Source organism: Oenanthe melanoleuca, chromosome 1 (assembly GCF_029582105.1).
Source record: "Oenanthe melanoleuca isolate GR-GAL-2019-014 chromosome 1, OMel1.0, whole genome shotgun sequence".
Classification (NCBI taxonomy): domain Eukaryota; kingdom Metazoa; phylum Chordata; class Aves; order Passeriformes; family Muscicapidae; genus Oenanthe; species Oenanthe melanoleuca.
Genome location: NC_079333.1, coordinates 94,762,836 through 94,777,648, shown reverse-complemented (window position 1 = coordinate 94,777,648; position 14,813 = coordinate 94,762,836). Strand labels below are relative to the sequence as shown.

The window sequence follows — 14,813 nt, the reverse complement described above, 5'->3', positions numbered from 1 at the left end:
TTCCTCTAAAAGAAAAAATATTTAATAATATTTGTATTGATTATATTGTCTGAAGGAATGCTTTATCAAATAATTCTGCTGACAATACAGAGCCTTAACATTTAGGATTTACTTTATGATAGTGGCTGTACATTAAAATGGCAACACTGTGCTTTTGACTAGGAAAATGCAGGAGCTGGCTGGGTATTGGTCTGTTAACTGAACTGCATAGAAAAGAACTTATCACCCTTGAAATGTAGCTAGATATTCTCACTCTGATCAGAGCTGCAGAAAGCAGCTTGCCCTATATGCAGACTCTGTGAATGAGCCCCTCTGAGCTTCAGTTTTTACCCCTTTGCTCCCTGCAGTGGCAGTGGGGTGTGCTGCTGCCCTGACAGAATATTTCTGACATCCAAACTGGTGCAGAGTTTGAACCCAATGGGAAGATGCTTTACAATCTCAGTAGGTGAATAACTTTTCTTTCTTTGTTTTTCATTTTCATTTTGCTCTTGGGTAGATGTGATTCAAAACAGGAATGTTGACTAATCAGATCAAGACAGACCTGAGAGAATTCTCAAGAATAGCATTTATTAAAGATACTTACAAAAGCCTGTGTCTGTTTTTTACAAGTCATTGTACTTTTTATGATGATCTTGTTTCAAACATTTAAATATCAAATAGCTACTTATAGTTCTTAGCTTATAAAATGTCATCACATCTTGTGAGGATACACCATCCATAACCATACTATCCTTTATTTCTTGGTCTTAGAAACTGAGAGTGTCTTAAGTTTATAATGTGTCTTTAAGATTAAATTTATCTTTAAGTATATCTGTGTCTCAGAGTTTATAAGGGACATGGTGAGCTCTAAATCCAGGAATGCACTGCTTCTCATTCTGCAGAAAAGAAGGCAGGAGCAATTCCTGATAGCATAAAATTGCTACAAATAGTTGTGAGACTGCCTTTAATTCTTCATTGTAATATGATATATAATAAAGTCTATGGAAAACAGAGGGATTTTTTTCCCCATGACATAGAAATCATAAATAAGTCAGTTCCATAAATTATATAGAAATATCTAAAAAATTGCTTTGATGAACTTCAGTGGTCGGTGATTTAGATAATATAAAACAGTCTGAAAAATCTTTATTCATAGAAGAGATTGCATATGATATATATTATACCAAAATCATAAATAGTGCCAGTAAGATTACACTACATTTTTCAATACGTCCCTTCATAAATTTGTCAGTCATGACACCAATACATTTAGAAATGCTTTCCCTCTGGAAGCTTTGTTGTTAGAAGCAAAACAGAACTGAAACCTTTGTTTAGGTCTGATAGGCTTTGCATATATATGTGCAGATATTTTAATGAGAAGGAAAAATGTAAATATAGCATGCACATCAGAAGAACAACATTATTTTTCCTCCTATGCTTGCTGTATAAGCAGAGAGGGATGTGTGTTTACACAGTCAGACCTAATCATGTGCAGAATTTTGAATTTACTTTTCCTGAGCTAGCCCTGTACTATGTTTTGAAGGAAAATTCTCTTGAGAATGGTAGAACAACATGGAGTTGAGGCAGACTACAGTGTGTATTTTGCCAGGTCCTGAGGGTAGAAGTGGGTGGACTTGTAGTAATGCATTCCTACACAACCACAAGTACACCTACTCTGCAAATCCTTTCTGACAGCACCACCACTCTGAACAAGGAGTGTGGACCTGAAGGTTCAATCTCAGATGCAATACCAGTGTCAGAAGCAGCTCAAGGCAACTCAGACAAGGAGTTTTCAAGCAGTAAGCTCAGAGTAATACAAACATACTGAAAGAATATTAATCTAATTAGATTTAGTAGCTCTATCTGAAGGTTTAGGGACTTGATCTACAGATAAACTTAGTTTGTATTACAGGAATGTGGATATCATTTTCCAGCAAATCTAAATCCAGATTCACTGCCCAGAGAAAGCTCTGGATCCCTTTGTTCTCAGGCCCTGCTGTGGCAGGAGGAGTGCAGGGAGCCCTGCCCTGCCCAGTGCTGCCTTCCCTCTCTGTGCCAGAACTTTTCTGGGTCTGAGCTTTGCTCCCAGATTCCCCTCCAACAGCAGTGATTGCCCAGGAGTTGAGCTGGGAGTCTGAAAGAAGCAGCTGACTTAGCTGGCCTTGCATGAGTAGGAGGAGTTTGCCAAAAGGCTGCTCTGTCTCTCCAAACCCCAAAGATAAATGCTAAAAGAAGTGTTTTGATCACCTACTCCAAAAAGCACTTGGCTACTATGGGCATATGCAGGCAATGTGCCCCAATGGCTTCAGCAAGAGCCTTTTATTTAGTTAAAAGTACACATGTGAATTAACCAGAATCTAACAAGCTAATTTGTAATTATGGGTTGTTTTGGTTGGGTTTTTTTTTCTCTAAATGGGAGATAGTAACATATAGCCAGCCACAGCAAAGCTTTTAGAATTAAGAAATGGCAAATTTTTTTCTGCTATCATCAGTACTCAAAACACAACTGGAGTTTGAATCATTTACCCTGACAGGGAACCTGCTGCATAGTGTCAGTCATTGATTACAGGGCATAACAACAATAATAATGTCCTCACAGTCAGTCATTTCTGTAATTAACAATTAGCTTGTCAATGTACCAACCACTCTTAACTTCTCCTACAGCTGATAGCTAAAAAATCCTGGTCATTAGGAGCACAGAACATCTGAATTCTTTGGGATGCTGCCCAGGCTGATGTAGATTACTCATCTGTGATACTCGACTGCAGTCATGCTGTACAGTGAATTTTCTGCTGAATACTGCATGTGTAAATGCTTCCAAAAATAGATACAGAGTTTACTCCCCAAGCTGCTTTATTCAGAAAAGTTATTCAGAAACATCTTATTCTCTTTCTTTGCAAGTTAGGGCTTAAATTAAAGACCAAAAAAAAAAAAAAAAAGAAAATTTTCAACTATATCATCTTGACTCTGGCCTTTTTTAAACTATTTTCATTTTGGTATAATATAAATATTATTTAATATGGAGGAAAAACATTTCTTTTGTAGGAAAAATAATCTATTGGGATACTGTCCCATATGCTCATTAAAGAGCAGAAAGACAGCTACATCTGCATTTTGTTTCTCTAGCTCTATGGGAATAAATCTCATGATGAGTCTATGGAATTAATCCATCTGAATCAGCATAAAGTCCTGTTTTATTTCTTAATGTAAGGTTTTAGCATTTAGAAGAGTGTGCTGGCCTTTCACATAGGGAGGAATTTTATCCTGTACTGTGTGTCCTAATCAGAGAACAGAAACTACTCCTGGTAACATTACTGAGAACCTGGCTCACTGAATTTAGTAGGTCTGGGACTGTAATCCCGTGTGCCATGTTAATTTCTCCTACTGAAAGCCTCTCTGAGCAAGTTTTCATCTTCCAAGTTTCCAATGAACTGCTGTAGATGGTTCAAGTTAATTCTGATTTTGTCCCTTCAGTGTATGTACAAAGTTTCACTGAGCATTCCTCTCCTCTGAGACAGGAGTGTCTCTATTGAATTTGCAATCCAGGCTTTTCAATGAATCATTTAGTTTTATGTCAAAACCATCAAGAACATTTTATAGGGGAAAATGATTCCTAGGAGTCAAACAAATTTGTTATTTATCACGAGGGACGCCAACAATTTTACAACATGATTATATCTGTTTCAGAAAAGCAAAGTAGTTAGAACAGTAATTGATGTCTGCCTCTCAGAGCAGACTCCTAAAACTAGTCACAATAGTCATTAAAGAAGTAACAACATTAAGAAAATCAATATCAAATAATTGAACAGCATCTTAGAAAAATCTTTCCACACTTTCAGCAGATATAATGAACAAAGCAAAATAAGAAAGCCAATAGTCTTAGTTTTCATCTAGTTGAATGTTTGGCTGTTTTCAGCAAAATGTGTTAATGAACATTGGATAGGTGCACATTAACATATTTGATAGAAGGTAAAATGCAATGAGGGGATTTAATCAAAGCAATGAAGGAGTCTAATTAATGCAATCAGCATTAGGTCGTGCAAATATTTTCATTGAATGCCATCTTGTAAAGCTAGTGACGTGCAGGATTTTTGCTACTTAATGCTATGCTGATGTCTCTACACACTGGCATCAACAGACATGGCTGGGTAAAAATGCTACACTCACAGCTCTCCTCTCAGAATCCTTAAAGCACAGGGAAAAAAATAATGCTTTCCAAAATTAATGAAAATGAAGTCTGTTGATAGTTATGTTATATCCTCATATGTTTTTTCCCTGTAATTTTAAAATTTATTTTAGTTTTCTTTTAAGTCTCTTTTAAATATTATAGATACATAGTCTAAATTAAATTATCTGTTTTATAGCTCTCTATGTTAAAGCTTGTCATTCATAGCAAAGTCTTTCCCACTGTTAAAGAAAGCAACCTGGCCTAGCAATAACTTGCCTTTCATCTCTAGAAAACATTAAATAACAGGGTGGGTTTTAAAATAAAATTCTTTAGGAGCAGAAGATTTGTATATTCCTACATTCTTTAATCACCACTTACTAAAATGATGGAATGAACTACAATTGAATCTAAATTAATATTAAACAAAATACATAAGTCAGGCTAAAGATCTCTTCCTTCATAATGCAACACATGCAAGGCAATATCTATTCTATTTTTATAAAAAAAGCTACTTTTTTTGTTTACTTCAAGTGGGTAGCAAGTTCATTATTAATTACCAAATTTTCAGTCCTACAGGAAGCCAAACCCCTTTATTGCCTCTGGCTTCAGCAAATCCAGAAACACCTGGATGCTGTGTAGGAATCTCTGGAAAACAGAGCTGTGAAATTATATTGCAACTTCTTCAAAAGTGCCATAGATATGAGCACCTAATAATTATTGTGGGTTTATCATGTTATTATGATAAATCTTTCAAAAATATCTCTATGGATTAACTCTCATAGCCAGGTGTATGTAGGTTTGAATAAAAAAAACAGATTTTTTTATTCACTTTTGAAAAATATTAAAAAACTCAGCATATTTTTAAATGGAATCAGATTTTTTTAAATTTATTTATTTATATAGACTGGTAGAGTTCTAGACTAATTTTTTTTTAATTGGGTGGAAAATTTTAATTTTTATTTTTTCTTAGTTTGATTTTTTTTATCCTACGTTTTGCAAGTTTTAAAATTAAAATCTGACCTTTTTTTTTTTTATTATTATTATGTTCTTTGCATCCAGTTACAATACAAATTTCATTCGGGTGGAATCCCATCATTTCCTAGTACTAATTTAACCTCAAAATACCTAAGTCTTATACCCACATGTTCTAGTCATTTGACTAAAGTTTTGCACTTACTTCTGTGACTGATGTGGCTGCAATTCACTCAATCTTGAATATTTTCTGCAGCAGCAGGTAATTCAACATGTGGTGTAAAACACATTCAAATCTGGTGCACTTGGCAGGGAAACCCACAGCTGAGCTCCAGCTGTTCCTCTGCCTGTTCAGAGCTACTGAAACCTGGGAAAGCAGGTTTGCACACACCTGTATTTGCTGCCATCACAGTCACTACAGACTGTGGTGCAGCCCCTATGCAGGTGTGTTCAGACTTGATAGGTGATTTAATTATATATATCATATATATCATACATATAAAATATTATATATCTATATCTTATATATATTTTATATATAATATATATTTATATAAACATATATTATATTTCTTTTATTTTCTCTTATTTTATTTTGTTTTATTATTTTATTTTATTTTATTTTATTTTATTTTATTTTATTTTATTTTATTTTATTTTATTTTATTTTATTTTATCTTATTTTTACTCAGGTTTTAGTAGGTTTTTAGTAGCTTCATAACTTAGTAAATGTCCCTACATCCTGAGCATCTCTATTCTACATCACATCCCACTCCTTCACAAGATGGCTTCAATGATCTGTCCCACTCACCATTGTAGTTTCTGCTATTGAACCAAAGCTGTTGATAAATATGTTGCAGGTAACATTTACAGGAGGACCTGCAAGTTGAACAATAAATAGAAAAATTGACAGGTTGTGTTCATGACATATATTAAGTATTGTTGTTCTCTTGCCAGTGGCATCATAGCACTTACCATTGTGGTTTCTGTGACTGATCCAAAACTGTTGATAAAAATATTGCAAGTAACGTTTACTGGAGGACCTGTGGAATGCAATAAAGATGTTGCAATATACATTGAAACACAAGTACAGATCCCTCAGCCTCCGTACAATCTGGTACAGATGTGGCTGAAAACAAGCAGAAAGTGAGTTTTGCCAAGCAGCTCACGTGAATTTTGATCAAAAGAAAAACATTATCAACACTAATTTATTTAACCTAGTTTCACTGGAAGTTGTTACATAAATACACAGAACTACATCCTTGCATTTAGGGATTCACAGGAGAGTTGAGTGAGGGCTTCTTTTCTTATCCACAGTACCAGCACAGAGTATGCTTTAGCACTGCAACCACACCTCTCTCCCTTCTCCCTTCCTCCAGAATTTAAAGATAAAAGGTTATCTCTCCACATTTACTCCACTCTGTAGGCAAGGGTTTGCCACTGAAATTCTCAGCAAGGGAAATTTTCACATTGACTTCAGTCCACAAGCAGCTCTTCATGCACCTGATCTGTAATAGTCTGGCTTCCCACAACCAAATATTTTAGCAATATCTGTTCTGGTTTGAACAGAGAGCTTTCATTAAACAGCCATTTGTATTCTTTTCCCTCCCACCACCTTTGCTGTTATTCATCAGTCACTGACGTGTGGCACAATGAATGGGGACTTAATATTTAATTAGTTGCCTACTAGCCTCCTTGATTTTTTAGGTGTGGTGAAATAAACAGGGGTTCTCAACAGAATCAAAAGGATTAATGCCAAAGGCCTGAATTTCAGTGACACAGAACTGGTACAAGGATTGAGTATCTAGTACTTTCTTCTTTCTTTTGTCATTATTATTCTTAATCACATCATATTCCTTATAAATGAAAAAATGTCAGTGCAGAGAACATAAATATCCCCATTTGGTTTATAATTCAGATCTGAAATTTATTTACAATGGATAGAAAGATTATTACTTTCTTTTTTGAAAAATGGAAGAATAAACTAATGAGTCCAGTGAAACCCATTGTCTAGCACTCAGGAAGTTGACAATGGGTTTTACAACAGTAATATGTTTTGAAGCTGTTAAATTCCAATGAAGTGTGTTGTTCAACTCATTTTTTTACAAGAATTTTTTTAAACACTCCCTTTTTATCTTGCAAATACGTTTTCATTTCCAATACCAAGTCAAAAACAAGCCAAAGAGTCTGCTACTTTCCCTCCATATTATCATTTTTGTGCCTTTGAATTGGTGGCAGCTCTGCTAGCTAGGCACCCTGAACAAGGTGTTTCTCTACATCCAGACGTACTGAATCACTGCAATATTGAAGCTGGAAGGAACCTCTGGAGATCCCCTCTGGAGATCTTGTCCCAGAGCAGGGTCAACTAGAGAAGGTTGCTCAGGACTGTGCCACAGCAGACTTTGAATATATCCAGAGATGGACACTCCACAGCTTCTCCAGGCAGCCTGTGCCAGTGTGCAGTCACCCTCACAGTGAAATGCTTCTCTTATGTTTGTTTTATGTTAAGAATTTCATGTGCTCCAGCTTGTGTCCACTGCCTCTTGTCCTGTAACTTGGCATCACTGAGAAGACTCTGGCTACCTCTTCTTTACTTACACCTCACCAGTTACTCATGCACATGGCTGAGATTACCCAGAAGCATTTTTCCCCAGGCTGAGTGGCCTCAGCAACCTCAGCCTCTTCTTGTGTGACAGATCCTCCTGTCTCTTAACTACCTTCATAACATTTTGTTGGACCTGCAGCAATAAGTCCATGTCTCTCTCATACTGGGGAGCCCAGAGCTGGACTCAGCATTCCAGGTGTTCCCTAGTTCTGAGCAGAGCAAAGGATCCCTTCCCTCAGCCTGCTGGCCATGCTCTGCCTAATGCAGCCCAAGAGTCCACTGGCTGCTTTGCTGCAGGGGCACATTGCTGGATCATGTTCAACTCTGTGTCCACCAGGAGCCCCGTGGCCTTTTCTGCAAATCTGCATTCCAGATTGTCCCTTCCAAGGTAAAGGACTGCATTCCCTTCCTGAGCACAGTGAGGTCCTGTTGGCCCATTTCTGCAGCTTTTCCTGGTCCCTCTGAGAAAACTCTCTAGGTCATCAACCATTCCTCCCAGTCTTCTATCTCCTGAAAATTAATTGAGGGTGCACCATGTCCCATCATCCAGGTAATTAATGAAGATGTTAACCAGTAGTGGCCCAGTACCATGCCTTTAGTACAGCAGTAGTGACTGGCCACTATCTGGACTTTGTGTTCTGATCACAACCCTTTGAGCATTGCAATTCAGTCAGTTTTCCATACCCATTTAACTGATCCGCTCCAATAGACAGTTCCATGTTTGTGAGAGACAGTGCCAAAAGCCTTGCTGAAGTTGGGATACACACTGCTCTGCCCTGATTATTGAAGCCTTTCAAGTTGTCATAAGAGGCTATTAGCATTCCAAGGAATGATTTCCCATTCAGAAATCCATGCTGACTACCACCAGGTATCTTCCTGTCCTTTATGTCTGGAAATGGTTTCAAGAGGATATGCTCCAGGCTTTGAGGTAAGGCTGGCCAGCCTGTAACTCCTGTATTCTCCTGCTTGTCTTAGAGATAGGAGTGAAATTTTTTTTTCACAAGTGATTGGGAACCTCCAAAAGCTGCCATGACCTTTTAAAGATAACTAAGAATGCAATTCTCAGCTTCCACAGCTATGCTAAGAACATGCAGTTCTATGTGGTGTCTTGGACTTGTCTCTGTCCAGTTTGTGCTCTGTAGCCTATTTCTTCACCACTTTTTTATTGATTTGGACTTTATTACAGATCTCATGGCATGGGATTCCTGAAGACCATTCTTGAAAGTGAAAACTGTGGAGAAGGAGGCTCATGGCTGTTGTTTTGCAAAGGCCATCATATGTGAGCACCACAATTCCAGCTCCTGAATGCCAGCAGAACTTAGTAAACATGCTTAACTACATTAGGAAAACATGGCTTATGTGTGTTAGGAAATATGCTGCCACATCACAGACTGCAGTCCAGATGTGCAGGAGTAGGTACATGCCAGAGCACTGTATCTTACAATAAAGCAAACACCTCCTTCTGTTTCTGTACTTAATTATAATGTCTTTTACTTGCCTTCTGCTGGTAGAAGTGAAACATTATAAGAACTGTAAGAACTCAGTAAACTCAGTAAAAAAAGAGAGGTCAGGTTTGTTCCTCACCTGAGGAACTTAAATATAAATGTCTGTGATGATTAGGTGCATCCCAGAGTCTTGAGGGAACTGACTGATATAGCTGTCAAATCACTCCCCATGATATTTGAAAAGCCATGGCAATCAGGTGAAGTTCTTGGTGCCTGGCAAAAGGAAGCATTTCACCCATTTTTAAAATGGGAGAAAAGGAAACCCTGGGAGCTACTGATGTGTTATCCTGACCTCTGTCCTTGTGAGGATCACTGGACAGATCCTGCTAGGAGCTGTGCTAAGGCACATGGAGCACTGGGAGGTGATTTGGGACAGCCCACAAGGACATGCCTTGCCTGACCATCCCAGTGGCCTTCCATGGTAGGGTCACTACATCAGTGCACAAGGGAAGGGATACAGATGTGATTTATCTGGACTTCTGTAGGCCCTTGACACAGTCACCCACAACATCCTGCTCTGGGAATTGAAAAGATATGTAAAATTTGTTCAGCCTGGAGAACATTAGGTCCCAGGGACAACTTATTGTGGCTTTTCAATACTTAAAGCAGGCCTGTAAGAAAGTGGGAACAAATCTTTTAGTGGGGCACTCTGCAGTAGGACAAGGGGTAATGGTCAACTAAAACACACTTTATCCAATAAGATTTTTCTAATCTAATAACTCAATTAAAATGGAAGGAGCAAACTTCTGTGAAGCATAGCCAAGGTTTCAGGACACAATCTAAAAATCATCAAAGGGAAAGGAAATTAATTTGAATTTACTGCCTAAAATCTAAAAGAGTTGATATTACCTACAAAAAATTAAGCAAAGTATACTTTATAACTAAATCCTTTTCTCCCTCTAGTTTTCCTTTTGTCACTTCCAATGCAACAAGGTAAGTGTCCAGGTGCCTTTTTAGCACATTCAAGATAATCAAAGTGTTCTTTGAGTCATAAGGAAAATGTTTCTCAAAAGGACTCAGAAAAGAAAACACCAATCCAAGCCCAAACCAGGCAGCTAATGCTCAAATCAACCAGAAAGTACATGTCTGGTATTCTGATAAAGAGCTGATCTCACTTCTGTTCCCTGCAGCTGCCTTTCTTTCCCCTGCTCCCCCAGAGGGGCTGGGGCTGCTGCTGCCAGCCAGCAGAGCTCTGACACACTGCCTTCTTGGAAAACCCTGGCAGTAGAATGTACCACACACCTCTGGGACCTCGGGGCACTTACAGAAAGTCCCTGGCACTCCTCTGCTCACCTTGCCCACAACAAACCTGAATACACAGAATATTAACCTGAATACACAGAATATTGCCCTGAATGTGCTGCAGCACGTTGTCTCAAAACTCCTGTACCCAAGGTGTCTGTGATCTTATTGCCATCTGCCTAGAGAATCTTTTCCTTATCAGCTGCCAGAGGAGGTGAATGCATCCCAATGTGCAGAACAGTCCCCATATGGAGTGATGAGTGCTGAAAGAAATATATTTGAGTCCCATCCAGCTCCTAATTCTAGTCTCTGCTAAATATTCATTAGTATTGATAGCACATGGTCACAAATCTTGTTTCATTTTGTATTTTCTTGAGAAGATTTACTTGTGCTGTTCCCCTGGAGATGATCCTAACTGCAACTAATCATATCTACATTCTCAAGTTCATCCCAACTCATCCTTTTTGGTGTAAAGTTTCCAGGTTGCACCTGGCACCTTTTCACATTAATTCCAACCATATAGCTAAATTGTCCTTAGTGGGAAGACAATATTATGATCATACAAGAGATTTAAAATGATACCTGTGCACTTGCCAGTTTTCTTTGATATGTGTATTTATTAAGGGATTTTGTAAGACAAACTAAAATACAGTACACATAGAGAACCGTGGGCAAAGCAGAGACATGTGGAAGCAAAAATAAAAGAGGTAGAACCACCTTATGGAATGACAGTGGAAATATTGGCAAGATATTTACAGATCTGTCAGGAATCTTGTATCTTTTTCTATATGTAGTATTTTCTGGTCTACTTTCTCAGTTCAACTCTTGTGCCAATGCAGGTTTTTTTCTCTCTATCTCAAATGGTTTATTTTGTATATACAGATGAGAAAGATGAGTCAGACCTCCCTTCTCTCCTTACCACAGAGAGCAGGATAATCAAGACTATTTGAAAAGAGTAAAATCAATCCCACCTGAGTGTGGAGACAGAGCAGGAATCCAGGAACAGAACCAAGGGGCTAAGTGGGGAGGCAGTGATCCCACCAGGGACTGAGAATCCCATTGTCTGCAGGACAGGGATTTCATGTTGGAGCTCAAACAAAGGAGGTGATCAAAATGTGGATGGTGGCAGGACAAAGACCCACATGCTGACCTGAGCACCAAAAACACATCCTAGGAGAGCAGGGAAGGATAGAGGAGCTGCTGGAGATGGTTTTTTAAATGAGTTATGGATGCAGCTGGGGTTTTAGAAACCTGCCCTGCTCAGAGTGAAGAATGGCTATCAAGTGAGAAGTGCTATCAAGGGCACCTCAGGCAGTTCTGTGCCAGTGACCACAGGCACTGAGCCAGGGAGACAAAGGCCACTTTGATGCACTGAAAAAGTTCCTCTGGGACACAGGGATCCTGCAGCTACTCCAGGAGAAGGGCACACCTGTTTCCAAGGGCCCATATACTGTGTAGTCCAAACTGTGATGAGAAAATTCACACAATTTAATGAGTTTGCTTAAGGTTATAGTAAGAAATTGGGAGGCAGACCACAGGCAGCCTTTTTTGCAAGCACCTAGGTAAGATTTCTGGGTTTTTTCCACATCATTTTGCCTTTGGGCAAGACCAATCTTTTCCTCTATTTTAACATCATCATCTCATTAGAGTCTTAACAGCTCAGTCACAGGAGGCAAAATTAATGGCACCAGGACAACATAGTTACCCTAAGGCTTACAAATCAAGGTGACATTTTTTTTCTGGGTAGTTATGCCTTTCTTCTATGAGGTTGTCTTTCTATGGGATTTCTCTCAAGTTCATCACTTTGACTGCCTAAGTATAATCATGCCCAGTAAACACAGAATTCCTTCTTCTTTAGAAGTGTTCAACAAAATGCAATGTGGATTATTAAGTTTATGTCACTTATTATTAATTTATGATAATAATGCCTACTAAAGAAACAAACAAAAAACCTCCAAATTAAAAAAAAAAATGCTCCAGAACAGAAACAAACAAAAAAACACACCAAAAACCACAAAAACTCAAACCAAACAAAAAATCAACCAAACAAACAGAAAAAAACCAAAACAGCCAAACAAACAAAAAAGCAACCAGCAAGACCAAACCAAACCCAAAAATCCATAAGGCTAGAGGTCTCAAGAAATACAGTAATTGTATGGCATTTTGCACTGATTCAATTTGCTGGTAAACTCAAATAAGACAAAAATATTGTTCTGCTTCATCAAGCTAAAACCAACATCCTCTGAAAGTTCATCTGTCATATATAATAACTTAGCTTGCTTAGAATGCCATTTGCCCTGGTAGGAATATGGCAATGATTTTGGGTGCTTACTGTTGCATTCAAGACTCATATTTTGTGTAATCAATATATATTTATGGGGAACAGACTGAGGCTAAGAGTCACAAAAGCACTTACAGAACCAGAGAAAAACCTGAAGAGATCTTTAGGTGTCTAAAATTTTTTTAGGGCTCTCATTCCCATCAATATCACTCAGTCCAAAATTTACCAAGTGTCTGAGAAATAGATGTGAGCAATACCATTTATGAAAATGGTATCTTTCAGACTGGGGGAGGCACAACATGCCCTACCCATAGCAGGTGAGATTTAGAGGCAATGCTGGATGGAATTGCAGGAAAGCATGGTAGACAGCAGAAAGAACAATTTTTCCCTAGTTCCAGCTGCCTATTTCTAGAAATGCACATGTAGGCACACATGCAAATATATGTGAACAAACAAACAAAAAAGAACACTACTCTTACATCAAGATTTAAGCTGCTTCCCTTCACTTGCTTGAAAAAGCATCTAAGCAAGAATGTGGCCCCTAGATGTAAAAAGAACATGTGATAAAAAAAAAGCTCTTCAGCAAAATACCACTGAGGCCTCCCAAGACAAACACTCCAGTGATTGTCAGATCCAGGTGATCACAGGAAGAGTCACAGAAAGAAAATTCTCTGAAGTAAGTACTGCTAAAACCATCTCTCAAGATATATACATTGACACAGTTTGAGCTCAAACTGAATAGTCAATTCCTGAAGTGGTAAGTGAGTTTTCAGCTGTGGGACTATTGCTGAATGTAACTGGAGTCATGCTGGTAAAATCCTATCAACATTTGAAGGAAGAAGAATCCCTGCTAAGATGCACTTTTTTGTGCCTTAAAGCTCTTGTGAAAATTGTTGGATTGGCATGCTTCACATTCAGGGGATCCTTTTGTCCATAGACCCAGTTCTGGCAGAGGAAGGTTAAGTCTCACTCTACAAAGCCTCTTCAGTTCTGCATTTGGCATTACAGGATAGTCCATATGATGTGTTCATTCTTCCCTGACTCACTCTGCTGAGGCTGATAACAGAAACATACATTACTGTCAGCTCTGGGTTACAGAGGGATATCTCCACACAGGTTATCTAATAGACACTGAACAAAGAACAATTTTTGGGCACTATTACATTTCACTTCACAAACCAGGAACTCAGGAAAGAAAAGCCAGTTAAACAGTTGACTGCTCCTGATTTACCCAGCTAACCTGAGCTAGTCCACAAAGAATATTCAGCCACAGGAGTCACAACAGATTGTATAAATGTGCCAGAGCTGCCTTTCATGTAGGTAGTTTGGGGGATGGTACCAGTGTAGTCATGGCAGGCTGGAATTCACTGGAGGCCATTAACCCCAGGCATTACAGCTTGTGCTGAGCTCTGTATCACCAGTGCTGTGCAGCACATCTCTGGGCAAATCACACTCAGATATTTCTACACAGCCCTCTGCAACACTTGTGACTGGGTGCAGCCACTCCCAGAGCTAAAATGTTCCATGTGTAAATGAAACTGTGGAAATAAGTCAGAAATCTTACATCTGGAAAGATTAGAGTGAAAAGTTATTTAGAATTTATGTCAACTTTGAGAATATTCAAATCAAACTTTTATCAATCCTTTTATATCAATCCTTTTATATCAATCCTTTTATATCCTTATATGTTTTTCTTTCTCTGAGCTTTCCACTAATCTTTCAAATTTCCAAGTCATGACAAACACCCCTTTGCAAGGTATCTCTTTTTAAAGTTTTCCTTCCTTCAATGCAATAGATCAAGGGATAGTATTTGGGCAAATTGAATTGTTTTCTCCTGACATTAAAAGATCTGGATGCCTATTTCTTTTCTTATGACAAGCCAGTGCTCACTGAAGTGGCTCAGCCTCTCTGGTAGCAGAGATGCTCCCCACACCTGATCCTGAAACTTCTCAGTTGCTCTGCATTAATGAAAACAGAGCTCTTCCCTGCTGATTGGCATGCAAACTGCATAATGTGTGCAGAGGCCTGGGACACTCCTGAATGTGGTTAAATAAAAGATGG

The 14,813-nt window shown here is 38.5% G+C and overlaps 1 protein-coding gene across 6 annotated transcripts in view; it reads right to left on the bottom strand.

The window, feature by feature from the left end:
- GLRA2 (glycine receptor alpha 2) overlaps window positions 1-14,813 on the bottom strand; it is a 121,404-nt gene that overhangs the window by 91,681 nt on the left and 14,910 nt on the right. For 4 of the 6 annotated variants that reach the window (XM_056488379.1, XM_056488368.1, XM_056488399.1 and 1 more), the window contains exon 3: window positions 6,095-6,162. In XM_056488379.1, coding sequence (XP_056344354.1) covers window positions 6,095-6,162 — 68 coding nt within the window. Of the gene's footprint in view, window positions 1-5,930; window positions 5,999-6,094; window positions 6,163-14,813 lie in introns of all 6 variants that reach the window. The other 2 variants (XM_056488358.1, XM_056488390.1) reach the window with 1 other exon arrangement.